Source organism: Antechinus flavipes, chromosome 4 (assembly GCF_016432865.1).
Source record: "Antechinus flavipes isolate AdamAnt ecotype Samford, QLD, Australia chromosome 4, AdamAnt_v2, whole genome shotgun sequence".
In the NCBI taxonomy this organism is placed as follows: Eukaryota; Metazoa; Chordata; class Mammalia; order Dasyuromorphia; family Dasyuridae; genus Antechinus; species Antechinus flavipes.
In genome coordinates this window covers 110,052,000-110,078,017 of record NC_067401.1, presented here as the reverse complement: position 1 = coordinate 110,078,017, position 26,018 = coordinate 110,052,000, and the positions used below count along the sequence as shown (strand labels likewise).

At 45.2% G+C, this 26,018-nt stretch overlaps 1 protein-coding gene and 1 long non-coding RNA gene across 2 annotated transcripts; one reads left to right on the top strand and one right to left on the bottom strand.

Annotated features, from left to right (window-relative positions):
• LMNA (lamin A/C) lies at window positions 1-25,272 on the top strand. The gene is made up of 12 exons (XM_051993822.1): window positions 1-603; window positions 16,362-16,518; window positions 18,595-18,720; window positions 18,999-19,169; window positions 19,377-19,502; window positions 20,061-20,281; window positions 20,390-20,612; window positions 20,904-21,011; window positions 21,130-21,249; window positions 22,899-22,988; window positions 23,650-23,916; window positions 24,148-25,272. The coding sequence occupies exons 1-12, from the start codon at window positions 245-247 to the stop codon at window positions 24,172-24,174; spliced, it is 1,995 nt and encodes a 664-aa protein (XP_051849782.1). The 5' UTR covers window positions 1-244; the 3' UTR covers window positions 24,175-25,272.
• Window positions 6,514-14,435, bottom strand: LOC127559792 (uncharacterized). The gene is made up of 2 exons (XR_007953207.1): window positions 13,772-14,435; window positions 6,514-8,557 (listed from the first exon to the last, which is right to left on the bottom strand). It is a non-coding gene; the product is annotated as an uncharacterized LOC127559792 (long non-coding RNA).
• Window positions 25,273-26,018: the final 746 nt, after the last annotated feature.

Sequence of the window (26,018 nt, the reverse complement as noted above, 5' to 3'; positions counted from 1 at the left end):
AGCCCGGTGACTCAGACTCAGACTGTCCAAGAGCGCCGCGTCTACACCGGGCGGCCTACTTACCCAAGAGGGGCTAAGATCAGAAGTCGCAGAGGTCGCGCATTCAGCTCACAACCCTATCGGGCACCTGTCTCCGAGAGGAGACTCAGCTGCCCGACTTGTGTCAACCCTCTTCCCTTCCCCGTCTTCAGGTCCTTAATCTTCAGGGACCCCCTGCCCCCAGGGCGCTGCCACCCTGCCTGCCATGGATACTCCGTCGTCGCAGCGGCGTGCCACCCGGAGCGGGGCACCGGCGGGCTCCACCCCGCTGTCCCCGACTCGGATCACGCGGCTGCAGGAGAAGGAGGACTTGCAGGAGCTGAACGACCGTCTGGCTGTCTACATTGATCGGGTCCGCTCTCTGGAGACGGAGAACGCGGGCCTGCGCCTCCGGATCACTGAGTCCGAGGAGGTGGTGAGCCGGGAGGTGTCCGGCATCAAGGCCGCCTACGAGGCCGAGCTCGGGGACGCCCGCAAGACCCTCGACTCGGTAGCCAAGGAGCGCGCCCGCCTGCAGCTGGAGCTGAGCAAAGTGCGGGAGGAGTTTAAGGAGCTCAAAGCCCGGTGAGTGGGCCCGGGTTGTCAGGACCTCCATACGGCCCAGGGAAGGGGGGTATGTGTTGGGAGCGTGGGGTGGCAGCGGGGGTGTCTGCAGCCCCCGAGGGCAAGGAAGCGGCAGGTGGCAGAGCTTGGGGGGCTGAGAGAGAGAGCATCCGGGCTTCCTTCTGGGAGGTCTTCTCAGGTAAAAGGAGAAGGAAAGAAGAAATTTGCCTGTCCCAGAGCCCCTAACCCCCTGGACTGCTGGGTAGAGTCAAATGGCCATTACTTGTCAGGTCAGAAGAAGCTCTGAGTAGGGCAGCTAGGGGAATGGGTGCATTGGAGGTGGTGTGGGAAGGAAGTTGGAGAATGCTACCTACCGGTAGAGTCATATGTCAGGGTTCCTGGGTTTTTGCCTGAGGAACACCAGTTGAGTCCAGATGGAACTTTGCCAGGCTCCTGAAGCCCCAAGGAGAATATTGGGCAATGACCAACTGGAACTGGCGTTGGCCAGTCAGGAAGTCCTAGAGGTGTTGGGGTGGTTGAAAGGGTCCTGTCAAGAATTATCCTTGCATGAATTGGCCCCACTCCGACCCTGCCCAGGCTGTCTGCCTGCACGTGGTATACTAGCCAGGCATGGGCTTCTAACCTGGCGCAGTACCTAGCAGTATTTTGTGGGGGAGGATGGGAAGTTTGGGAGACTACTGATTCTCCTTCCCCCCCCCCCCAATTTGGGGCATGGAAATGTGCTTTTCTAGCCAATGGTGTGCACAGGCACTTTTGGCCTTCTTGGACCGACTTTGTAAGCCTCCCTTGTAAGAATGTGTCCTCTTCCCTAGATCTCTCCTCCCTCACTAATTTGGCTGGGTCCTTTCCTGATTTTTTTTTTTTTTTTTTTACTGGCTGAACAACAACAAAAAAAAGGTTTTGTCCCCATAGTTTCCAAACCCTTGCCCTCTCAGAATAGGGAATAGGGAAAAAAGGAAATAACTAGAAATTCCAGTCTGTTCCTGTCTCCTACTTCAGAGTGAAATTGGGAAGATATTCACCGACCGAGTCTAGCACGCTCAGATCTCTATGACAGTTCACTCTTGAGTTGGTGGGAGTCTCTCTGTATTGTCAATTGTCTAGAGACTCCAGTCATTCTTTCTGTCTGGGCTGGACACTTTCATTTTCTGCGGTCAGGTTTGTGCATCTATGTCATCTGGTTCATCCCTTTCCTCTCTGACGTTTGATCTTTGCCTTATTAAATGCTTGGAGATGGATTTTTTTTTGAAAATTAACCGTTGGAAATTTGCAGCCGCTCCCTTGGCCCCTCCTACTCTTCTCTACCCCACCCCACCCCACTTAAAAAAAATTGACTTTGGGAAAGTTTGGACTTCTTACTACAAATCCTATGGCATTTCTTTAAAGCTAGTATCTGAATTTCCTTAATAAGATCAGCAACTGTGCTTTAAGAGACTTCCCATCTATGGGATATGGGATCCTGCCCTTCTTCAGACTTTCCTTGGTCATTTTCTCCCCTCCCTCCCTTAATCATTTTCTCTAAAATAGTTTTTTTTTTTAAATCTGTTCCTCTCTAAAGAATTCCCAGACTATTTCTTGTGCATTCCTACTCCTGCTCTCTCCCCCTCACCCTCTGCTGTTAGATACCATCCTGCTCTTTTCCCTGCCTTAAAACTTATTCCATACTGGGCCTGGAGGAGCCCAAGTTAGTTAAGTGTGAAAAACAGCTAAGTCTCTTTATGACCTTGTTTAAATAATTTAACCCATTTTTTCCCCCTATATGATCTGATTAGTTAGGGAGTGGGAAGAAGGGTAACTAATTAGGACAGGAAGGAGGCCAGTTGGAGTATCTTATTCGTTTTCTGAGTATGATTTCTCAAGGTAAAGTAGTCAAGAAGACATAAGTAAGAACTATTTAAGAGTCTTAAATTAGTTTTGCTTTTAGTTCCCTCTGGAAAAAAAAGTTTTGGCTGCTATTTTCTGCAGGAAGACCAGTGGAGTTAATAGAAAGAGCTGTCTCCGGATTGGTCATTCTTGATTCAGAAACTCATGTTTAACTCCCTCTTTTGCAGCTGTCCCATGGTGGGTTCTGGGATGGCAGAGTGTGGGGAGGTGGGAGGTGTGTGTGTGTGTGTGGGGAGAAACAGGGGTGTATGCTATGAATGTGTTATATTTAGCCAGCTGCTTCTATATTCTCCCCCACAGATCCTGGCTTGGGGTGGGGCTGGGCTTCCGGAGAAGGCTGGGTGCCTTGGGGCAATGGGGATGAGGGTAAATTTTAAAGGAAAGTTGAAGGTATTGGATTGGAGTGTATGGAATAAAAGGTGCTTTCAAGTCTTTTTTGTCCCCTTCTACTTTACCTGGAGTGATAGAGGATTGGGATAGCACTCTTTTTATCCCCCCTATTGTACAGACAGATGTCTTAGAATGTAGGGCAGATGTCTGGACTAAAAGGAAGTGTTTGGCCCAGAGCAAGGGGTAGTAACAAGAGATAGGGAGCTAAGGCTGCTTCTGTAGATCACACATCCACAAGACTAAGTGTTGGGTTAATGTTTAAAAAGAGTTCAGGGCCACTCTTGGAGCTAGCCACAGAAGGGTCAATCCTTCCTAATCCTTGCCTTCAATAACACCTTTCCTTGATTAGATTCTGGATTCCAAAGTCTAAGGAACTCTTCCTATTGGTAACTCTGCAAAGCCAAGGTCCCCATCTAACGTATTTATGATCCCCAGACCCTTCCTTTTTTCTGCTGAGTCAAGTAGGATTCACCCTCTTAGTCTATGGAAAGTAGAGTCAAAGAGGAGCTCTGGGTCTTGGATAGTCAGGATCATTAGCTTAGGAAAATGTTAGGGGGAGACAAGGGGGATGATGGACAGCTATATTGGTGACTCACAGTTGCTGTCTTCTTCTATCTCCACCCTGTGGCTTTACAAGGGTGGTGGTGGAGGAGAGAGTGACAGATAGCTTAAAGAAAGGGAAGGGGAAGAAGAGACTGATGGATTGTTGAATCTCAGTGGCTGGGGACTAATAACCAAGAGCCCAAGTTTCCTACTTTTTGGCGAGAATGATCCCTATAAAGTTGACTTACATTCCTAAGTACTTTGAGATTTACAACATGCTCTTTTGACAATGCTATGAAATAGGAAGAACAAGTATTGTTAATCCCATCTGACAGATAAGGAATCTAAGATTCAAAGTGCTTTTATTTAATTAAATACTATTTGCCAAGTATTTCATCAGATGATGGGAATACAGAGATGAAAGTGAAACAGTCCTTGCCTTCAAGTAGCTTGTACTCTACAGAATAAGTCAAATTATAGATACAAAGAAAATACAAAATAATTTCAGAGTGGAGGAAGGACACTAATAATGGGAGAGAGGAGAAATCAGGAAAAGTCATATAGGAGGTAGTACTTGAGCTGAGCCAAGGAGAGAGCTAAGGATTCCAAGAGGAAAGGAATGAGGAGAGACAGCATTACAGACATGGCAGACAGGATTGGGCAAAGGTACAGAGATTGGAGATAGAATTTTGTGTAGGAGAACATCAAGAATGTTGATTTAGTCTGAACATAGAGAGCTCAAAGAGAATAATGTAAAAGCAGTTCAGGAAAATGCTTTGGAATGAGATTATAAAGGGCTTCAAATAAGTAAAAGAATGTTTTTCATCCTCAAGGCAACTGAGAAAAACCAATGAAGTTTCTTGAGCAGGGGAGTGATACAATCAGGACTACACTTGCCCAAGATTGTAGATTTCATGCCTAAAACAGAACTCAAATTTGGTTCCTGTGAATCCCTGTCTTATGTTCTTTCCACTGTGCCACAAAGCTTTTCCACAGAGAAATCACCCCTTTTGGAACCTTCCTCTTCCCTTAGCCCTTATTTTGAGAGAAAAGGATAGGAAGTAGGGGGAATGCCTTCTTCTCTTGTTCCTCTTGGAGGAATTCCAGAATCTAGAGTTTTAGATAGGGAAATGATTCTGAGACCACCTTGTCAAAGTCAAGCTGGAGAGGACCTACAAAGTTATGAGTTGATAAAACGGAAAAGGGAAGACTTAAAATCCAGTCAATTTTGATGTAAAAAATCACCTCTATCATCCCTTTCCCCATTAGGGTCCTTGGGAGAGAGGAAGTCTGACTCAGCAGGGGGAGACCCTGGGTTTCTAAAAGCGGAACAGTCTCTTCCCTCCAGACATGTTCCTCGTGCTCAATAATTTCCTGGATTGCCCGACCCTCCCAACTACTCTTCGAACTAGGAGGCTGAGGCTCTGGTATTAAGAAGATTCTAACATTCTGTGATTATAAAAGTTGGAAAGTGCCTTAGAAAGCATAGAGTCCAACCCTCTAGTTTGACAGATGAGGACACTGAGGTCTAAAGCTGATTTCTTAGAATCAGAATTTTAGAGTTGGAAGGGACCTCAAAAGTCATCTAATCCAACCCATACCCAATAAGGAATCCTCACCACAACATACCCTCCAAATGATCATCTAGTCTCCATTTAAAAACCACTAATGAAGGAGATCGTGCATCCTCTCAAGTCAGCCCATTCCATTTATGAAGAGTTCTAATTAAGGTTTTCCTTACATCAGACCTCAAATTTTTTTTACAACCATCTGTAAAATAAGGATTAATAATAACATCTATCTCACAAGGCTTTGGTGAGAATCAAATGAGATATCATACACAAAGAGCTATGAAAACCTTTCAAAAATCACAAAGAATCATGTAAAAGGTGGTTATCATTTGCCTCTTTTGCAATTTCTGCCCTATAGAAGCAAACTAAACAAGTTTAATCTTTGTTCCAAATGACATACTTGATGACAGCTCTTTTATCCACTCCTTGTCCTCTTCAGCCTAAAAGTCCCCATTTCTTTAACTGATATTCTTCTGGCATCCTCATTTTACTCCTATGACTCACATGACCACAGAATTTTGAGTTGAAAGGGACCTTATTGGCCATCTGGTTCAATCTATATATGATAAGGATCTCCACTCTAACTGACTCTCCAGGTTTTCATTGTTCTTCCTAAACTATGGCTTCTGGAACTGAGCATTATACAATTGTAGTATGACCCAGGGATAATACAAGGGAACTGTTGTCTCCTTTCCCCTAGAAGTTATGTCTCTTTTGCAACAATCCAAGATCTTAAGGGACTTGTCCAAGGTCACTTAGTCAATGTAGTGTTGACCAAAAATAGAGTGCAACTCCAAGCCAATGCTTTTTTTATATCACACTGTGCTATCTTTGTCTTAGGTATTTAGTTAGAAGAAAGCTTTAGAGTTAGGGACTAGATGTCTCATGGACTGGAGCTATGCTATCGGTCAGAATTTTTTTTTTTAATCCAAATAGATTGTTTTTTCATCACTGTGCTTGTTCCTTTGCCTCATTAACTCCAGAAGTGCCGACACCCATATCACACCCATACTTATAATCATTCACATTTTTATAGCACCTTGAACTTTACAACCTTGTGAGGCAGATCATATATATGTGTCATATATATATATATATATATGTAATTTATATAGAGAGAAAGGTGAGATTCAGACTGGATCAGCTTGAGTTGTGGATGTTCCCTTCCCTCTAAGACAGATGGTCCACTGATTTATAATTTGTAGTATTAGAATGCTTTTTGAAGTTAAGTAACTTTCTCATGGCCATACAGAACTAGTATCTGTCAAGAATATGGCTCAAATTTAGGTATTCTTCACCCCAAAAGGTGGTCCCTTGTTACAATATATTCTCAATAGAAGTAGGATCCCCATTTTACAGATGAGAAAATTGAGGCTTATCTGGGGGAGGGGGTGGAGGGAGGGAGGGGAAAAATCGGAACAGAAGAGAGTGCAAGGGATAATGTTGTGAAAAATTACCCTGGCATGGGTTCTGTCAATAAAAAGTTATTTTTTAAAAAAGAGAAAGAAAATTGAGGCTTAAGCAGATGAAGCACCTTTCTTAGAATAGCTACATTAAAAAAAGATGAGATGTTTGAATTTGGGTCTTTTGTTCTCCAAGTCCATAGTTCATCCTTTTTTTTTTTTTCCCCATACTTCTCACTGTTGCTTTCAGCATGATGATCAAGATTTGTGCTAAGCTGGTGAAGCCACCGAGTTTGTTTCGTTGAACTAGGGATTTGTGCATACATGGCAGAAATAAAGACAGATTCTTTGTATCCAGTTTTGTCTTTGGCCAGAAACCAGTCCTGAATCCTGACTTGGAAGTGATGTTTCTCTGCCTCTCTGTCTCTGGCTCCATCTTTCTTCCTCTTCTGCCCTTTAACAGAAACAAAAGCTGATTGTTCAAATCAAAATAAATTGAAAATTCAAATTGTGGAGGTGTCAGTGAGCACTTTAGGGTTCCTTGATCCCTACTCCTGATGTAAGGACTGTGGGGGGTGGATTGGTCCACACATATCTCTGGGCCTCCCTATCCAGTGCCTCAGCCTAAAGCATGTAAAGGATTTAAATTTCAAGAGAATCACAAGAAAACTTCCCCCCTCCCCACTCATTTCTAGTACACAGATTTCTCCTAATCAGTCAGAATATTTCTTCTCCTGCCCTAGTAGGATAAGGACCTGACCTCAATGTGCAATATATCTGAGCATTCCTTAACTCCACCCTTACCCTTAATTCAATAGACCTCAGTGTTAGAGTCAAAGCAAGGCACAGCTGTCTGGGACAACTGGAGGGAGAAGCTGGCTTCTGGTTCAGATGCCCACATCTCACAGCAGTCTTGTGCTCTGCTAGAATGTTAGAGCCAGAAGGGATCTTAGAGATCATCTAATATGGCCATCTCATTTTACAGATGAGGAAACTGAGCCCCAAAGAGGGAAAATGTTCAGGGTCATACTATTTATCAAAGTTTACTGACTCCCAAGTCTAGTGCTCTTTCTACCCAACTACAATTCCTTCTTTACTTTTTCTTACTCTTCCCCTTGTTCTATATAGTACAGAAAGTTATTCATATTTTTATTAAGTAGTTAAATACTAAATGTCTTGCTCAAATGCTTTGTGGAGAGCTCAGATCACTTTATACTTTAGGACCTAGTCCACGATTCAAAAAGCACTATTATTAATGGATCATAAAATGAACAAATAGCTCTATTGAATATCAAATTATATTAATATGAAAATATTTACATTAAATATGAAAATGATAACCAAGGACATTCTTAGTAACACTTTTCTATACAATGTGTTGTTAAAGCATTAACAATATTATTGGTTTTAAAAGAACAGTGATTCGAACTAGCTAATTACCTCATCAGTAATTTCATATCATTGGCTTATGTGATATTTAATTGCTAATAATAAAGAGCAGTTGGTCTTTTAAAATTTAAATATTTTATTGATACTACTGGTGCTTTTGAAAAACACCTGTCTCTTCCCTCTACCTCCTCATATCCCCTCAGGACTCTGGCAAGAAAGAAATATAGTACAATAAAACAAACCAACCCATATGCCATATTTGACAAGAAATATTCTCTCCCACAGCCATAGACCATCACTTATCTGCTAAGAGGAGGAAGTGTGCTTGCTGCCAGTGTTCCAAAGTTTCAAAGTCACTGCTTTACTGCTTCAACTTGAACTCTGATGTTTTTCTCCATTCTTTCTCCACTTAGGTTAAGAAAAAGTGTATAGCAGGTGAAAGACTTTATAGGGTAGACAACAGGAAGGACTTTCCAATATCCATAGATCAGGTTTGGGGTCATCCTGCAGAGATGGAGGGTGACATTTTCAATAGCCAGTATTTCTTTCTTCCTTCCTCCTGTCCTGTTTGTTGGCTTCTGGCTTCTTTTTCCTCAGGCTAGGGTATGAGGTAGTTTGGAGACTTTATTAATCTCTTGGGGAAGAGGGAACATAAAGGAAGTAGGGGTGCCTCCCTCTGTCTGACTGGGAGAGGAAGCTGGAATCTCTTCTCTTGGAGCCAGGCATAATTCTGGCTGGCATCCCAGGGATGGGAGCGCTGAGTCACGGTGGGAGCTAGGAAAGAGAGAAAGAAATCAACATTATGGGATTATAAAATTTGGGGAAGAGAAGGCTGAGGAAATAAGTACTTTTAAAAAAGCAAACTCGAACTTTCTTTCAAGGGTTGGAGGGTAGTTTCCTGGGCTTTTTTGGCAACTTGACTAATCAAAACTTGGTCCTTTTGGTGTAATGAAGTTTGTTGAAATTCAGGAAAAGAGCTATGTGAAAATAATTCTATTGGAGAATTAGAAGAATTGATAAGATGTCTTTGGGGAATCCTTTGGCCTCATGCTTTCATGAAACAGTATATAGAAGAGAGAGAGACAGAAAGGGAAGCAAGGGACAACTGTTTCTCCTCGTGGTGGGGAAAGCATGGGACAGTTGGGTCTCTTCTAAAGGATTGAAAGAGTAATAAGGTTTAGAAGTCCACTCTTCTTAGATTGGAAGGGAACACTTGTGTTTCCTCAGCCCAAGGCTAGAATGCAGTGAGACTAGAATTCCCAGATTTTCCCCTTACTTCCATTCATGACTCTGGGGGTGGGGTTCCTGTACTCTTGCTAATTAATGGGGTTATTAGCTATGACCTAGAAGATTGAAGGTTACTAATGGTTCAAGAGGGGAGGCTGAGATTGAAGTTTGGGGGAGAAGGGATTTTCTTTAGTCTCAACACCTTGGACAGCTGCCTCCTTTATCCAATCACTGCCCTTTTTTTGCTTTCTCAGTCATTTCTCCTCCCATTGGACTATTAGTTCTTTCTCTAGCCTCTACTTCCTTTTGCCTAAGGAGGCAGTGGTATCTGTGATCTGAGGTAGAGAGTATAAAGGGAAGAAAAGGAAGAAAAGAAAATAAGGAATGAAGAGAAGAAACTCTTTTAGCTGGAGGCTGAATTAGGAGGGCTGGGGGTTCCCAGAAATCCCTGCCATTTGCTTCCTAATGAAGGACTTTGGCATTTTGGCCCATGGCCTCTGTACAATGCCACGTTGATACACCCAGCAGCTGTGACTCAGCCCCATGGCTCCCTGCCAGTCCCTGCTCTCTGTTCTCCAGTTGTGTCTGAACATGTAAATAGTCCTCCCCTTCCCCGAACACACAAAACCCATCTTCCCTCCCTGGCATCTAGTCCTGGCTAGCTTAGGGGAGGGGGGCAGCAGGAGAACAGCTGGGAGCCTGGTGTCTCTGGATGGAGATCTGAGGGGCCTCATGCCTTAGGCGTGTTGGCAAGTATCACACTGAGTGTGCAAAGGGATTGCCACACCTCATGCATGCTTATGGAAGTCCTTGGGGGCGCCTGGGGTGTGTTCTGTACCTATGTTCCATATATTTGGTATTAGGAGGTAGTGTAGTATTTGTGTGTGTGTGGTATGGGACACTACATTTTGGGGGGGGAAGTGAAAGGGAGGTGTCCTTAATGGCCTTGTACCATGGCTACTTCCTCTGTGCAGGATAATATAGAATCACTGAGATATGGAATGTCAGATCTAAAACGGACTTGAGGTCCCTAACTTGATGATGAAATTAAGTCCCGAGAGGGTAAAAGGATTTCTTTTGATCAGTAACGGTTAAACAGGGTCTCAGATTTCTGTCTTTCTACTAAGCCATGTTGTCTCTGAGATCTTGGACCCCCTATGTCTGCTTCCCTACCTATCTCCCCCGTTTTCCATACTTTTTTTCCCCATCCAGAAAAGATCCTGGATCCCTAGAGTGAGAGAATGCATAGGGAGGGGGGGCAGATGGAGAGAGCAGAGGACCCAGGTGTCCTTGGATTCCACATCCTGCCCACCTGAAAGTGGTTTCGGAGCCACAGACCACTCAGGAAACCAGGTGGTGGTTTATTTTGAGGAGCTGAGAATCCATAAACCCTGAAACTTTAGTACATGGTGAAGAAGGTTGAATATAAGAGCGTGCTTCCCTGAGTCTCTCTGTGTCTTTCCATAATGTGTGTAATTCTGTTGCTCTCTCTTCCTTCCTCACTGTCTCCCCACGTTTCTGTCTTTCTGTGTGACATTTGTCTCTCTGAGTCTTTTGCTATTTCTGTCTGGTGCTCTCACCCATGGGAAATGTGTGTGTGAGAGAGAGTCAAGTATTTTACAAAATGCTTAAACTCTCTTGACCTCAGTTTCCCCCTTGTGTAAAAATGAGATGGTTCTTTTGTAGGAGCATTAGTTCCTCTTCTAGATGTGATATTCTGTAAGCTTGCTGTGTGTAGGGTTGGGAGAGGATGGTGTGTGTGTGTGTGTGTGTGTGTGTGTGTGTGTGTGTGTGTGTGTGTGAAGGGGGAGCAAGGCTAATATATCATATTGTCCTGGTAATGAATAAGCTTTACGATCTCGTTTGGAGAAGAAGGGGAGGGGGAAAACAACAACAAATAATTAACAGGGATGAGACACCCAGGGAAAAGAATAATTAAGTGCTAAATAATAAACAGTTATGACAAAGAAGATCCAGTGCCATGTTAATACAGTACTTCAGATTTACAGAACAATTTCCTAACAACAGCCTTATGAAGAAAGTGTTGCAAGTCTCATTATCTGATTTTACAGATGAGGAAACCGGCCCACAGAGGGGAAAGGACTTGGCTGTAGTCATACACCTACCAAGTATTAGAGCTGAAATTCCTCAAGTCCGGCTCTTTTTTAGAGAGGGGAGAAGAAGAGGGGTGGCCGGGGTGGGGGGTAGGGGGGTAGGGAATGGAGAATTCGGTGACGTCTATGATTGAGGCACTTTGTGCAGCTCAAAATAATCAATTGTAAATATTTATTTAGTGTCTGCTGTGTGCTAAAGCCTTGGGCTAAGTGCTGGAGATACAAAAAGAGACAAAAGATGGTCCCTGAATTCAAGGAGAGTTTACAATCTAATAAATGTGGTTCCTGGTGGTTGTTATTAGTCTGAGGGAAGGCTTCATGGAGGAAGTGGCCATATGGTCGGTACAGAAGGGACAGCCAGCAGAAGGATGGAAGCACGTACTCCAGGAAGAAGGAACAGCACGGGCAAGGGTTCTGAAGGGAAAATTAGGTCTGGGAGCATGCGGTGTGGGTGTGGTGGGGGAGGGGATGGACAGGCTCAGTGCTGTCCCCACCCTGTCTTGAAGAAATCTCATGCTGTCTAGTTTGGGAACATGTGTGTGTGTGTGTGTGTGTGTGTGTCTCCCCTGCATAGCTGTTCCATTGCTCATCCACCAGCCCTTTCTGGAGCTCCTCCCTCCCTCCCTCTGTCTGTCTGTCCTTGTCTTTCTCTTTGTTAGCCCCAGCCTAGGCAGCCTTACTCCTCCTGGCCTCCCTCCCCTCTTCCTGGCCCCACCCCAGCCTAGTGGAGGAAACGGGGGCCTCTCCCTCCCTAGCCCAGGCCCCACCAAACACTCCCCGCCAGCAAGCCGGGCTTCAATAGCTCCCTCCCCCCCAGCCCTGGCCCTTGTTTCCATATGTGGCTGTAGGAGCCAGGCTGGGTCTGGGTGACTCAGCGGGCGGGTCAGAGGCTGGCCCTGGGCCTGGCCCGGCCCCTCAGCCTTCCCTGGCTCCAGGCCCTCCTCTCAGCATAGCTGCAGCCCCCGCATCTCCTCCTTTTCCCTGGCTGGCAGCCCTGCACTAGGCCTGAGGTTTCAGGCCTAGGTACCTAGGATTCTCTCCTCACAAAGACTCTAGCTCCATCCCCCCTGGCTTTGGCCCCTCCTTCTATTCAATTCCTTCTCCTGAAGGGGGCTTCTTTCTACCCCTTACTCAAAAATCTCTGGGTCACCCAGTTTCTTCCTTCCTCCCCACCTCCTTATTTCCAACTTAGGGGGTGTCTGTTAAATCCTACCTTTTCTTCTTGCCCACCACCCTCCTTCCCCCATCTCTTCCCTTGGAATTGGATCTGTTAAAGTTTATTTAGCAAGGGATGCCTTATTTGTGCTCTGAGATCTCAGCGGATAAAACGAAGGGGAGTTAGGTCATGGTCCTTTCTCTGAGGTGTGGGGTCTGGAACAGGACATGGGCAGAGCCAGGGTCTCCCCTGTGGGCATTAGAGGATTTTCCTTGACCGGGTATTGTCTGAATGAGGATGAGTCACCTGAGGAACCCCTGGCTCCCACCCTTTCCAGTCCTCTTGCCCAGGCATAAATAAAAGAAGTGGATTCATGCCCACCAAACCCCTGTTGGCTGTCCCTCCTGGTCTCTTGCCCACATCCTGGCATCCAAATGGCCACCTTGAGTATAAGCACAAGCATTGGATGAAACTGTTTAGAAGTAGAACAGATCACTGCACTGATTCCCTAACTTTACAGATAAGGAAACTGAGGCATAATGCTCTCAAATTGGACTCCTTACCCAGCAGTTTGGGTTTCTCCTAATCCCCACAGGCCTGTGGGTACTAGATATTTTTGAAGGACCTCTCCCCTATAACTCTTTCAAAAGAAAAGAACAAAAAGCATTCCCTTCAGTTTCCTAAGGTGGAACCTCTCAAGAAATGCATTAAATTTAAAGATCTGTTTTTGGGTCCTGGAACAAAGAGGAAACTTGGGAAAGACGGTTCTTTTGAGATGGGGAGAACAGGGTGAGGCTTGGGGGGGGGGATCCACGCCACTCAGATGCCATCTGTGGCTTCCCAGGCTCTGAGTCATGTGGGCCTGGGAGGTGGTGGCTTTCTCCCAAGGGATGGGAACCCCACTAGCCTGGCTAAGGAAACCACGGAAGCCTCAGCTCCTCTCCCTCTGCTAGTGGCTTCCCTCGTCTGAGGGGTGTAACGAAGCCAGTCCTCTGCTCTGTCAGTCTTTCTTACCATACTTGAATCTCCCTCTTAAATTAAAAACTAAGGCTTCCCCCAACCAAGAAAGGAAAGGAAACCCCTCATTCATTTTTCTCAGAAGTATGATTTAGGAACATCAGTGGAAGAGATTGTAACTGGACTTATGGAAAGACTTCCCACTTAGGCCATTGGTGAGAATTCTCCATCTTAGCCTCCCTTTAGTGTTAAGAACTCATCTGTTCTGAAAGTATTTGAGAAAAATTGTGGAAAAGATAGAGAAAAAAATGACCTAGATGGACTATATCTCTGATTCTTAGTTTCTTCCTCTGTCAAATGGTGATAAGGATCACTAGATTATTTCTAACATTTCATAAATCTAGGATCTTAAACCCCCATAGGAAGACACTGACTCACTCATCAGGAACCTGAGGAAGCCAAGCCCGCTGAGATCACCTTGTTCCCTTCCCTGCTTCTTCCCAGGATGGCAGAGTTTTCTCAGGTCACCCTTACCTGTGTAGGAGTAGGGATGGCTCCCTATTTGCTTGCTTGCTTTTACTAGGTCCTGTTTCAGGAAGGCCTTCTTACTGGTTAACCTTAAATCCAACCTACTATATCTGGGACATTTCAGTACCTCTGGGCCTGAGGGCCCATGGAAAAGCGAAGTTCCTGTAGCTTTGGAGTCAGACGAGGATTCTCTGCTCTATCGCTTTACGGCTGGTTTTCCCCTTTTCTTTTCCTCCTCCTCCACTACTCCAGCTGCTTCAACTTCGGAAAAGTTCTGAAGTCATGGAAAGTTGGAGCTGTACTCCCAGCCAGAGGCTGGACGGGATGGCGGCCAAAACCAGAGCTGGATTTTGATTTTATTTTTAGCTTTTCAGACTGAGATGAGGAAGGGAGAAATCGGTCCTTTTTGTAAATGGAATAAATGTTGTATGAGGCACCTCATCCTGGATTGGGGAGCAGGGGGGTTGGAGGTGCATACAGTAACACTTCACAGCAGATACCCAGAATGCAAAAACTCAAAAAGTGGCAAACCCCTCCTTGCCAAGGTCATCATGTCCCTTTCCCTGAGCCAATCAGATCTAGTTAGGATAGGGTGACTTCTTATCTCAATAATTCTTAGAGTGGTGAGAGAAGAAATATGTCTGTTTCAATCTCATGCCCTCCCATAACTTCTAACCTCCATCTGTCTTGCTATAGTGAAAATTTAAATGATTCTTAGGACTTTCATACTAGAAGCATAAGTGAAAATGTGACTTCTCTCCATTAGGGGTGGAGAGTACAGTTGTTTTATTTGGTTTCTTTTTTTAATTTTCTGATATCCATTGCTGTGGTCTTGTGCTTCAAATTGTAGATAGCACTAGAGGAAAAGGGTGTAACTGATAAGTTCTTTATTAACCCTTTCTCTCTACATCCTAAGGGTGCCCTAATATAGACAGGATGGTACAAATTAGAGCTTAAAGTAACTTGAAAGATGATTGAGTCTAACATATTCATTTTACAGATCAGGAAATTAAATTCTAGGATGTCTCCTTTCCTTGTCCAAGTCACCCAGATCCTAAGTAGAGCCATGATTCAAAAGTTATATAAATGAATAAGGCACTGGGTTTAGAGTCAGCAAAATATGAGATCAAATCCCACCCCAGATTCAAGCCCCATGACCCTTCTCAGAACCTCAGTTTACTTATCTGAAAAATGAAAGGGTTGGACTGCATAGTCTCTAAGGTCCTACCTCTCTTGAATTCTCAAATTTTATGACTTCAAATCTACTAAACATGTACTGAGTTTCTGTACAACAATAGGGCCTCTTTTCCCCCCTCTTCTCTCCTCCTCTAGGATCCATTGGATCTCAGAGTCTGGATTCCAAGAGTTTGTTTAATAAGAAGAAAGAGCCCTTCTAACTACTTCTCCATCTATCTGAAATAGCTAGTGTCTCCAAGGTGGGGTAGTTGAAGAGTGATCCCTGCCATCCCTAGATTTGCTTTGGATGGAGTTCTAAAAAGTTTTCAAGGGAAGCTGAGGGGCCAGCACCCACATGTGCCCAGTTGCCTCAGAGCCAACATGTAGGTACTGAGGTTCCTCATTTGTAAAAAGGGTGGGTAGAATTCTGGGATCTGATGGAACCTTCCTCACTCCCACCCCCTAAGAGAACTGGTTGATTGGGAAGAAGAATTTAGCCATTTTTTCATTAGCCAAGAGCAGAGAAAGGGAGAATCTTCTGGCTTTGTTTCCCAAAGTTTCACTGGGGTGTGGATTCCAGTCAGATTTCCCTTTCCCAAAAGATGTTTTCCCATCTCCCTTTGGTTGTCTCCTCTGCACCGAGGAAGGGAGTAGGGGAGGAGGGAATCCCAAACTTGATGGCTGTAGTAGCCACCTAAAAGCCTCTTGGAAACAGGCATGGAAATAACTTGAGAGCCATGGTGGCTGGGTTCCGATGTGGGTGGTTGAGTTGAGGGAGGGAGGGAGGGAGGAAGGCTGGATTGAAAGGAGGTGGGTTGGGCCTAAAGAAGAGAAAGTTAAGGCCCTGTGTGGGAGGGTGGGGAACAAAGGTACCCCTGTTTCTGAGAGGAAGAATGGAAGGAGGGGGGAATCAGTTCAAATCATGGGACCCAGGCTCTCCCTTCAACCCTCAGGCACGTTCCTGGCCCCTGAGTCATGGGAGAGGTGGAATGTTTCATGGGACCTGGCTTTGCCCTGGAGTTTGGGTTTGGGGGAAGGGAGGCTGGCAGCATCCTAACCCTTTGTTATAGGTAGGAACCAAATAATGGAGCAGCCAATGGCACCCTCTGCTGGTTCATGTGGAAAGGCGAGAGCCAGCTGCTGTCTCGTGCCGATTTAAAGGGGGACAGGTGTGATATCGTAGAGCATTTTGATAGATCTGAAGAAGACCTTTGCAGGCAGCAAAAATTTTGCAGAATGAGAAATCTGAGCCGGAGAAGTTAGCTGATTTGTCCCCAATTAGCACAGCTAACAGATAAGTGCTTGCGTGAGACATTTCGTGGCCCGCTGTTTTTTCCCGCTTTGTCAGGAGCCCCAATGAGCCCCGTTCTCTTGGTCTGTCCAGTGCCTTCTTTTACCTTCTCTTCTCTTTTCTCTCCAGCAATGCTAAGAAGGAGGGGGATCTGCTGTCAGCCCAGGCGCGCCTCAAGGACCTGGAGGCACTCCTTAACTCCAAGGAGGCAGCTCTGAGCACCGCCTTGAGTGAGAAACGGACTCTGGATGGGGAGGTGCATGAACTCCGGGGCCAGGTGGCCAAGGTAAGACCGTCTCCATCTGTAGGTTCTACAGGTGGTTACAATCCACACATTTCTTCCTGCTTCCAAACACTGTTCCTTTTTTTTTTTTTTTTTTTTTTTTTTTTAATTTCCATTCTTCCTCCTTTCTCCAACTCTGGTGAGCTTACTTAGGTCTACTAATGCCTTCAGGAAGTTCCCAATCTGAGATATACATAAGAATAATCACCTCTAATAATCTTACCTCTGTCACATCATGAAGGAGAAGAAGAGGTGTGAATATTTCCAAGTATATCTTCTTGATCTGACTGAATTTTAAAGTTCTTTCAGGTCAGAATAATGTCTTACACTTCTCTGGGGAATGTTAAGCTCTCATTAACTACTTGAATTGAAGTAAAAAAATGTGTAATTTATTTCAGTTTACCTTTGGAATAGACAGACATATTGTGTCTGTGCTGCCCCATTTTGACCTCCCTGTTTTTACAGTGCAGGAATTATGTGTTTCTAAGGAATACACAAAAGTCATAATTGGGAGTTGAATATTTACTATTAATTATACTGTGTGCAGGAGACACACAGAGTAATTGTCTTAATGACAACTTGTATTTATATAATATGCTTTAGTTTCCAAAGCACTTTCCTATCTATAATCTCTTTTTATCCTCATGTTACAAGCTAGGGAACCTGGCCCAGAAAAGTTCAACAAGAAACCCAAGCTCTTCTTAGCTAGCTAATGGCAGAGGTGGGGTGCTGCCTCTGATTCAGCATTCTCCTGCACTTATGACACAAATTCCTTTCTGAGGCAAAGACTTGACTGAGCAAATTATTATTCCTTTGTAGCCCTAACTAGTGTTAGATGCATTCCCAACTCTTACTAAACACTAAAATAAGAATCACTTCCACCGAGATTAGGGAGTGTGCTTGCAGGAAGGAGATGGTAAGCATCTCCTTTTAGAGAGATGATAAGACTCATTGCAGAAGTTTTTTTTTTTTAAAAAATATGACCAGTTTGGGAATTTTTTTTGCTTGACTTCATTTTGTTACATTCCCTCCCTCTTTCCTCCAATGGGAAAAGTAGAAAGGAAGAAAAAAAAAAAGAATATCATTGACTGAAAAAATGTTTTTAAATTTTTTTTAAACAAACAAAAAAAAATTAAGGAAGGAGTCAGTAGAATCTAAAGAATCTAAAGAATTTTCTTATCTCTTTCCACTGTCTGCTCCTGGCCTTACCACACAGTAGTTAGGTGACGTTGGGTAGACATGTATTTAAATCCCATTTTGCCAGAGAAAGAGATAGGCAGGTCATGGAGAACAAGGGAAAGCATATTAGACTGGGAATATAGGAGACCCGGCTTTCAGCTCTAGCTCTGTCCTCTCAGCCTCAGTTTGCTTACCTTTGACACTATTTTCCTCCTAAATACTAGAGCCCTTCCTAGGAAGCTACTCTTGTATTTAATTATTTGTATATATTTGTATTTTCACACTATGTATGGGTATGTGTGTTTTTACATATTTGTCTCTCCTAATACATGTAAGCTCTTTTTGAGTAGGGATTATTTCATTATTCATGTTTATATCCCCAGTGTTTAAAAAACATAATAGGTGCTTACTTGTTTATTGATTGATTTTTGATTCATTTTTTAAATGTTTTGATAACTATTTCAAAATAACTAGTTTCTTTTGTCTTCTCTGTATTTTATTTTAGGCTGATTAGTTTCTAAGTATTCTAATTATTGCCTATTGCAATTGCTTCTGGATTTTATTTTAGGCATTTATGAGAAGGGATCTCTAGCCTTTGTGAAATTGCTGAAGGGGTCCAGGAAAAAAAAGAGAATAAAACCTCTGATCTAGTTGATCTCTAAAGTCCTTTCTTTCTTTTTTTAATTTAAATTTTATTTTATTTAATAATAACTTTGTATTGACAGAATCCATGCCAGGGTAATTTTTTACAACATTATCCCTTGCACTCGCTTATGTTTTGTTTTTTCCCCTCCCTCCCTCTACCCCCCCCTCCCCAAGATGGCAAGCAATCCTATATACTAAAGTCCTTTCTAAGGATTTATGACACTTCCTTCTCTTCCTTTCTCCCTCTCCCCACAGCTAGAGGCAGCTCTGAGTGAAGCGAAGAAGCAACTTCAGGATGAGATGCTGAGGAGAGTGGATGCTGAGAACCGTCTGCAGACACTAAAGGAGGAGCTGGACTTCCAGAAGAACATCTATAGCGAGGTAGGGGGCCCAAAGCCCCAGGGGTACAGAATAACAAGGGTTGCCTCGCTCATAGGGACTCCCAGTTAGTTCACCAGAAGGCACAGGCTGAGAACCTGACTGCTTGGGTCAACGGGAAACCTTGCTTGCTGGCAGGGGTTGAGGGTGGGGAGGTGGAACACCTGGAGCGGGGCCACCACTGAGGTGTGAGAAGGGCACCTGATACCTAGATTCCTGTGGTTGTGTGCCTGCCTGGCACTGACTCTGATCCTGCCCGCTGGCTTCCCTCCAACCTCTAGGAACTCCGTGAAACCAAACGTCGCCATGAGACTCGCTTGGTGGAGATTGACAGTGGGAAGCAGCGGGAGTTTGAGAACAAGCTAGCTGATGCTCTGCAGGACCTTCGGGCTCAACATGAGGAACAAGTGGAACAATATAAGAAGGAGCTGGAAAAAACTTATTCTGCCAAGGTAACCCAATTCCCTCCTTCCTTTGAGCTCTTGTGGGTTTCCTCACTCCTGTCTTTTAAGCATGGGAGCGGAGAAGGGGCTGGCCAGTGAGAGTCGTCTGCTATCCTCCTGACAACAGCTTTTCTGCCCCTTCATCCTGCCATGCCTCTGTAGCACTAACTTAACTGCTTTTCTCACATTCTCTCACTCTTCTTCCTCTTCCCCCAGCTGGACAATGCCAGGCAGTCTGCCGAGAGGAATAGCAACATGGTGGGGGCTGCCCACGAGGAACTGCAGCAGTCACGCATCCGCATTGATAGCCTTTCTGCCCAGCTCAGCCAGCTCCAGAAGCAGGTATTGCCCTGCCCTGCCCCAGGGTAGGAATGGCAGTTGAGAGGTGCCAATGGCAGGGAGGAAAGATTGCCCCCTGGAACTGTCAGGATAAAACAGTGAGAAAGGGGAGGAAGGAGAGGAATTCTTTAGGAGTCTCCAAGTGGATAGACATAGCATACGATTAGACAAGAGTAGCACATGTATGGGAACAGGATTAAATGCCCGTTCTGGGAGTATAACGAGGACTTCTGAATGGAGATCTCATTATTTTTTTGTAAGCAGCAGGCGAGCAGGGTATTTTGAGAGCAGCAGAGATCAGTTCATTTTCTGTCTGAATCACTTAGTTCCCTAAAGGTATATGGAATGTAATTGAAATTGTTAGACCTCGTGAAATATTTTCTGACATATTGAGGTCATTCTGCCTATTGGGATTAGCTAGAATTCCTAGAGATCCCAAAGACTGACCCCTCACCATAAAGGGGAACATAATGGATTCCTGGTATCTCTTCATTTTGTCACTGGGATCTTAGATCTCTGTTGAGCTCATTAGATCCTGAAAGGTCTCTCTTCCCCAAATAGCTGTCTGCCAAGGAGGCAAAGCTGCGGGATCTGGAGGATGCTTTGGCCCGGGAGCGGGATACAAGCCGGCGGCTGCTGGCTGAGAAGGAGCGAGAGATGGCAGAGATGCGGGCAAGAATGCAGCAACAGCTGGATGAGTACCAGGAGCTTCTGGATATCAAACTGGCTCTGGACATGGAAATCCATGCCTACCGTAAACTCCTGGAAGGAGAAGAAGAGAGGTGAGGGGCAGGATGGCTTCTGGGCAGGCACAGGGCCAAGATTCCTAGCCAGAGCCTTGAGCTCTTATGTGTCCATCTTCTCTCTCCTGTCGACCTTCCCCTCTGCAGGCTGAGGCTGTCCCCCAGCCCCACATCCCAGCGGAGCAGGGGCCGGACCTCCTCTCACTCATCCCACACCCAGAGTGGGGGTAGCGCCACCAAGAAGCGAAAGCTGGAGACCAGCGAGAGCCGCAGCAGCTTCTCCCAGCATGCCCGCACCAGCGGTCGAGTGGCCGTGGAGGAGGTAGACGAAGAGGGCAAGTTCGTGAGGCTGCGCAACAAGTCCAATGAGGTCCGTGGGGAACGGGGCAAAAGGGTGGGATGGAGCTTGGACATCTTGTGCGTGCTTTCCCAAGGGACCTTGCCACTCGGGGAGCCTGGCTCCCCGCCTCCTATAGCTCAGGGGCCTGGAGAGAGGGTATAATCGATGGGGGTGATTTCTCCCACTTTAAAAGAGGAAAGAGTGGGGATTCAGGAAGTAGGGCTGGCTTTCCTTCTCCCTTTTCTTCTGGTTTACTCTGCCTTCTTTCTCTTTCTCCCCTGACTCTTTCTGTTTCCATCCCCACCTCTTCCTTTCTTCCAGGACCAATCTATGGGCAACTGGCAGATCAAGCGCCAGAATGGAGATGAGCCTCTGCTGAGTTATCGCTTTCCCCCTAAATTCACTCTCAAGGCTGGGCAGGTGGTGACGGTGAGTGGGTGCCTTAGATACTTAGGTGGCTTTCTTTTGGAAGTCTCGGAGAGAGATGGGGGGACTGGTGCAGTATATGAGGAATCAGTTGTGAACTTTGTCTTCTTTCCCTTTTCAGATCTGGGCCTCCGGGGCAGGAGCCACCCATAGCCCTCCCACTGATATGGTGTGGAAGGCTCAGAGTTCTTGGGGTTGTGGAAACAGCCTGCGTACAGCCCTCATCAGTGCCACAGGAGAGGTGAGGTCCTAACACTGAGATCTGCTCTCCCCCCCATTATGTGTGTACCAACAACCATTCCTTTCCCACACATACAGATCCCCTTCACACACACCCTCCTCACAATATTCCCTCTTTTCTCTCTTATTTTCTTTCTTCTCCCTCCCTCCCTCTGTCTCTTCTCCCCTTTCTCCTTCCCTCTCTCTCCATTTCTTTCTCCTGTCTCTCCCCTTCTCCCTCCCTTTCTTTCTCCCCCTTTTTTCCTCCCTTTCTCCTTCTCTTTCTCTCTCCCTTTTCATTTCTATTGTACCAGATCGCCCCCCGGTGGCCAATTTTTCCTCTCCTGCATTGACTGAGACGAATTTTTTTCTCTCTTATCTTTTTTCTATTTTCTGTTTTCATTTAGAAGATTACCTCTTAGAGGGTGGTAAGTCAGTAAATTACACATTTTATTAAGTGCCTACAATGTGCCATGCACTGGGCTAAGTGCTGGGGATCCAAAAGAAGACAACATACAGTCCCTGCTCTGGAACTCAAAAGTTTACAATCTAATAAAGGAAATGATTAGCAGATTACAAGGCACAAAGTTGATCTGGACAGGCTCAACAGGAAACAATCACCAGATGGAAAGTACTAGAATTACGAGGCATTGGGAGGTGGAATCTCCCAGCTATAGGAGAGGTACAAGTCAGACCACAGAAAGAATTATTGGGCAGGAACAGTAGAATTCACCAATTTTGGAAAAGACATCAGAGAGGGACAATAATATAGAGACAGGAAATCAGTGCTTTCTTATATGAGTAAATACTAGAGCACTTTGTCTAGACTCTTTCTTTGCCCCAATCGTCTGCCTACTAGCATACTTACAGACATTTTGTATAGCCCTCCTTGCTCCTTGAGAGAGCAAGGATTTACTCATATTTTATTTGATTGCTTACATTTGATACTCTGTGACCCATTTGGGGTTTTCTTGGCGAAGATAATGGAATGATTCGCTATTTCTTTCTCCAGCCCATTTTTTAGATGAGGAAACTGAGACAAACAAGGTAGAGTAGTCTGTCCAAGGTTACACAGTTAATAAATGTCTGCAGGCAGATCAAAACTGAGGAAGATGATTTTCTGACCCTATATATGACACACTCTCTGTTTGTCTGTCTCTCTCTTTCCCTACACACACACACATTTTATAAATATACAAATATATAACTATATGCACATATATACATATGTAGTATGTTTTACAGGTGTGTACATATATTTGTATATATACATACACATTTGCTGATATACAGTAGGTGATTAACAAACATGTATTGAATGAAGCTGAAATTAAAGAAGAGTTCTTATAGAGATTAGTATACATATATGTAGTCTTCCAATATAGTAACATGCAGCATCCATATATGTTATATATGATATTCAGTAGATGATTAATAAATCGTGCTGAATGAAACTGAAATAAACAAGGTTTCTTAGGATGAGAGCAGATTGGGGGAGGGAGGATGACAAAAAGTGATTGAAGCATTCAAGGGAAGAGATGGTATACCAAATTTTGAAAAGAAACAAGGATTCTTTATAGGGCAGAACAGAGTGAACCTGATGTTAAATCACATGAGAAGGGCCACGCTCCCTTTCCCTGACCTCATTCCCATTCTGTCTCCCTTTACTAGGAGGTGGCCATGCGTAAGCTGGTCCGCACGGTGACTGTCAATGATGATGATGAGGACGAGGATGGAGAGGTCATGCTCCATCATCACCATGTGAGTGGCAGCCGCCGCTGAGCCAAGTGGACAGGTGGCCCTCAGCCTAGGCACCCTGTCCAACCCACAAGGGTGCTCTTACTCCTTGCCAATCCTTTCCTTGGGCCTTTCCATGCCAAGTACATTCTCATTAAAGAGTTTTTTTTGTATAACCTCATACAGCTGCTCTGGCCTTTCTTCTCTTCCTCCCTCATGCCTCGAACCTGGGACTCAGGTGTCTGAGTGGCCTAGAGAGGGAGGGAGGGAGGGAGGGAGGACATCTTGGTAATCATGTAGAGTTCCCAGAGGAGGAGAAGCAAGGCAGTGGGCAAGATCTGGATTTTCCTCAGGTCGGGCTACAAAGAACAAGAGAGGAATAATAGGAAACCCCTGACTCAGTCCTTGTGTCTTCTATTTCATCCCTTGTTTCTCATCCCTTTTGCAAATTAGAGTAACTGAGACAAAGCCAGATTGGCTCCTCCCTAAGAGGAGGACCTTCTTCTGAAGGCAGTTCTTCTGCCTGCCTGGTTTGCCTCATCTTCCCATTCTCTGCTAGCTAGTCTTTTTAGGAAGCAACTACCTTTGCCTTTTTTAGCCTCATGGCTGAAAACTAGGGACTTTGGGCTGTTGCTCTCCGTCCCAGACTCGCCCCATCCCGCCTGAGTCTTGTCTCCCTCCCCAGGGTGCCCACTGCAGCGGCTCGGGGGACCCGGCCGAGTACAACCTTCGTTCTCGCACGGTGTTGTGTGGGACCTGTGGGCAGCCAGCTGACAAGTCCGGGAGTGCTGCCGGGGCCGGGGCTGGTGGCTCTGTCTCCTCTGCTTCCTCAGCCTCCAGTGTAACCGTTACTCGAAGCTACCGAAGTGTTGGGGGCACTGGGGGCAGCAGCTTTGGGGACAGCCTGGTTACCCGATCCTACCTCCTAGGGAACTCCCGCCCTAGAGCCCAGGTGAGTCATCTCCTTTCCTTCTTCCTTCCTTCCCCACCCTTCATATTCCTGGATATCTGGGGGAGAGGCCTTATGAAAGCTTCTGTGTAGCTTGGGGGTCAATATAGAGCTTCCATCTCCAAAGGATGGAGGTGAGTGGGTAAGAGTTAATGTGTTCCAATTTGGAAGGGGACTAGGCAGAAAAGGTGCCTATGAATTTATTCAGCCTTCCTTTTTTCTTTTCTCTCCTAGGCTCCCCAGAACTGCAGCATCATGTAACCTGGAACCTTATATGGGGAGAACCCGGCAGCTCTGTCTGCTCCCTCTTCCCACTTCATGCCAATTTTTATCCCCCTCCTCCTTTCCTGGAGGGAGAGTCTGAAGCCAAAAAAACCCCAAAACAAAACAAAAATCAAAACCCCTAATCCTGTTATGGTTTTTGTCCTCCTCTCTGCTCCCCCTTCCTGTGTTTTGTGTTTTTTTTCTAAGAGAAGTTATTTTCTACAGTGGTTTTATACTGAAAAAAAAAAAAACCAAAAACACAAGCGTGAAAAAAAAGGAAAAAAAAAGAAGAAAAAAGAAAAACAAAAGGAAAAAAGTCCCCTCTTTCCACATAATGATCTATCCCCTTTTCCCCTTTCCCGTTCCTCTAAACCCCAAACCCTATATTTTAAGCCAAAGAGGGTTTCCTGTAGGGGCCAAGGGGGGAGAGGTGCTTTTTAAGGGAGTCTAGTTTTTGTTGTCTAGCTTTTGCTGCCTGCTTCTGTTTCCAATTTCCTCTTCCCCTCACATAACCAGGAACCCTCTTGAATAGTGCCTGATCTGCAGGTGGAAAAATTCACCTGCCCAGCAAGGATCTTTTCCTCGCTCTCCCCTGGGGTGACCAGCATGATGGGAGAAAGGGCACTTGGGTCATTCCCCTTGCTGAGGCTTTTCTGTTCCCTCAAGGGCTAAATACTGCCTCCTTCCTTCTGCTTGCCCCCAGCTACAGTGCCTTTACCTCTATTTTATTTAGACAAGAGATGGGAATGTGGGGAAAGGGGATTGGAGGGGAGGTGCTGAGTTTGAGTCTCTGCTCTCCACCTGCTTTGCTTTTAGGATTGGTGGGCTCCATTATGTCACTGAAGGTTGATGAAGGGAGAGGAAGAGAGTGGGGGATGAGCTGGGAAAATAACCTATCTGGATCCTAGCTCTCCCCCCCCAAAGAAAAGGGAATACGTGGAGGGGGGTAAGGTGGAAGAGTAGGTTTTTCAGTTGGTTTTTGGCAAACACTAAGGAGCCCCTTGTCCCAACCCCCCCAATCCATCTGCTTTCTCCTCTCCTATTTCCCTTTCTCCCCTCCAACCCCAAGAACTTAATACACTAGACTTTTCTGTTCCGGTGTGTGTGGTGTCCTTTGTTGGGATAGGGTATCAAAGGGCAGATTCACATCCTGAAATAACTTGTTGGAGAGAACCACGTGTCTCTACAGATACATACACCCTTTGCCAAATGTGTCCACAACCTAGATACCACATTGTCGCACCCACTTTAATATACCCTTCCTTATAGTCACTCAAGGCACTCACAATCAGCACACTTTACTACTTTACTTGCAATTAGGCTTCCACAGTGCCTCTTCAAGACAAAAAGTGTAGCCTGGGTAGAGAGAGTTGGAAACTCTGCCCTCCAAACCCAATAGTCACCTACAAGATCAGCCCTTGAACCTCGAACCACTGCAACTTAGATCCTGGTATAGCCCTGAGACTAAGGGATGAGAAGTAAAGAAAACCTAGTGGGTTACTTCCCTATAGGAACTTTATGAGCATGCCTATGGGAACATCTTTGAGAGTTGTCTGGGACTCCTGAGAAGTTAAATGACTTGCCTATGGTCCTATAGCCAACACATGTCAGAGGCAGGGCTTAAACCCAAATCTTCTGACTCCAGGGCTGACTAGCTATCTCTGTATCTGTTTTTCTCTGCCTCTATCTGTCACTATTTCCCTCCCTTCCTCCTTCTCTGTCTCTGTCTCTTTTTGACTTTCTGTGTATCTCTCTGTCTCTTTCTATTATTTTCTCTATCTCTGTTTCACTCTCCCCCTTCTCTCCCTCTTCCTTTCCCTCTTATCTCCTTCTGCCTGTCT

Bases quoted from the DNA above. Each gene is read 5' to 3' on its own strand.
- LMNA (XM_051993822.1), top strand. From the start codon at position 245: ATGGATACTCCGTCGTCGCAGCGGCGTGCCACCCGGAGCGGGGCACCG. The intron at 21,250-22,898 runs GTGAGGTCCTAA...TCCCTTTACTAG, and splicing joins TCATCAGTGCCACAGGAGAG to GAGGTGGCCATGCGTAAGCT. The intron at 22,989-23,649 runs GTGAGTGGCAGC...CTCCCTCCCCAG, and splicing joins TCATGCTCCATCATCACCAT to GGTGCCCACTGCAGCGGCTC.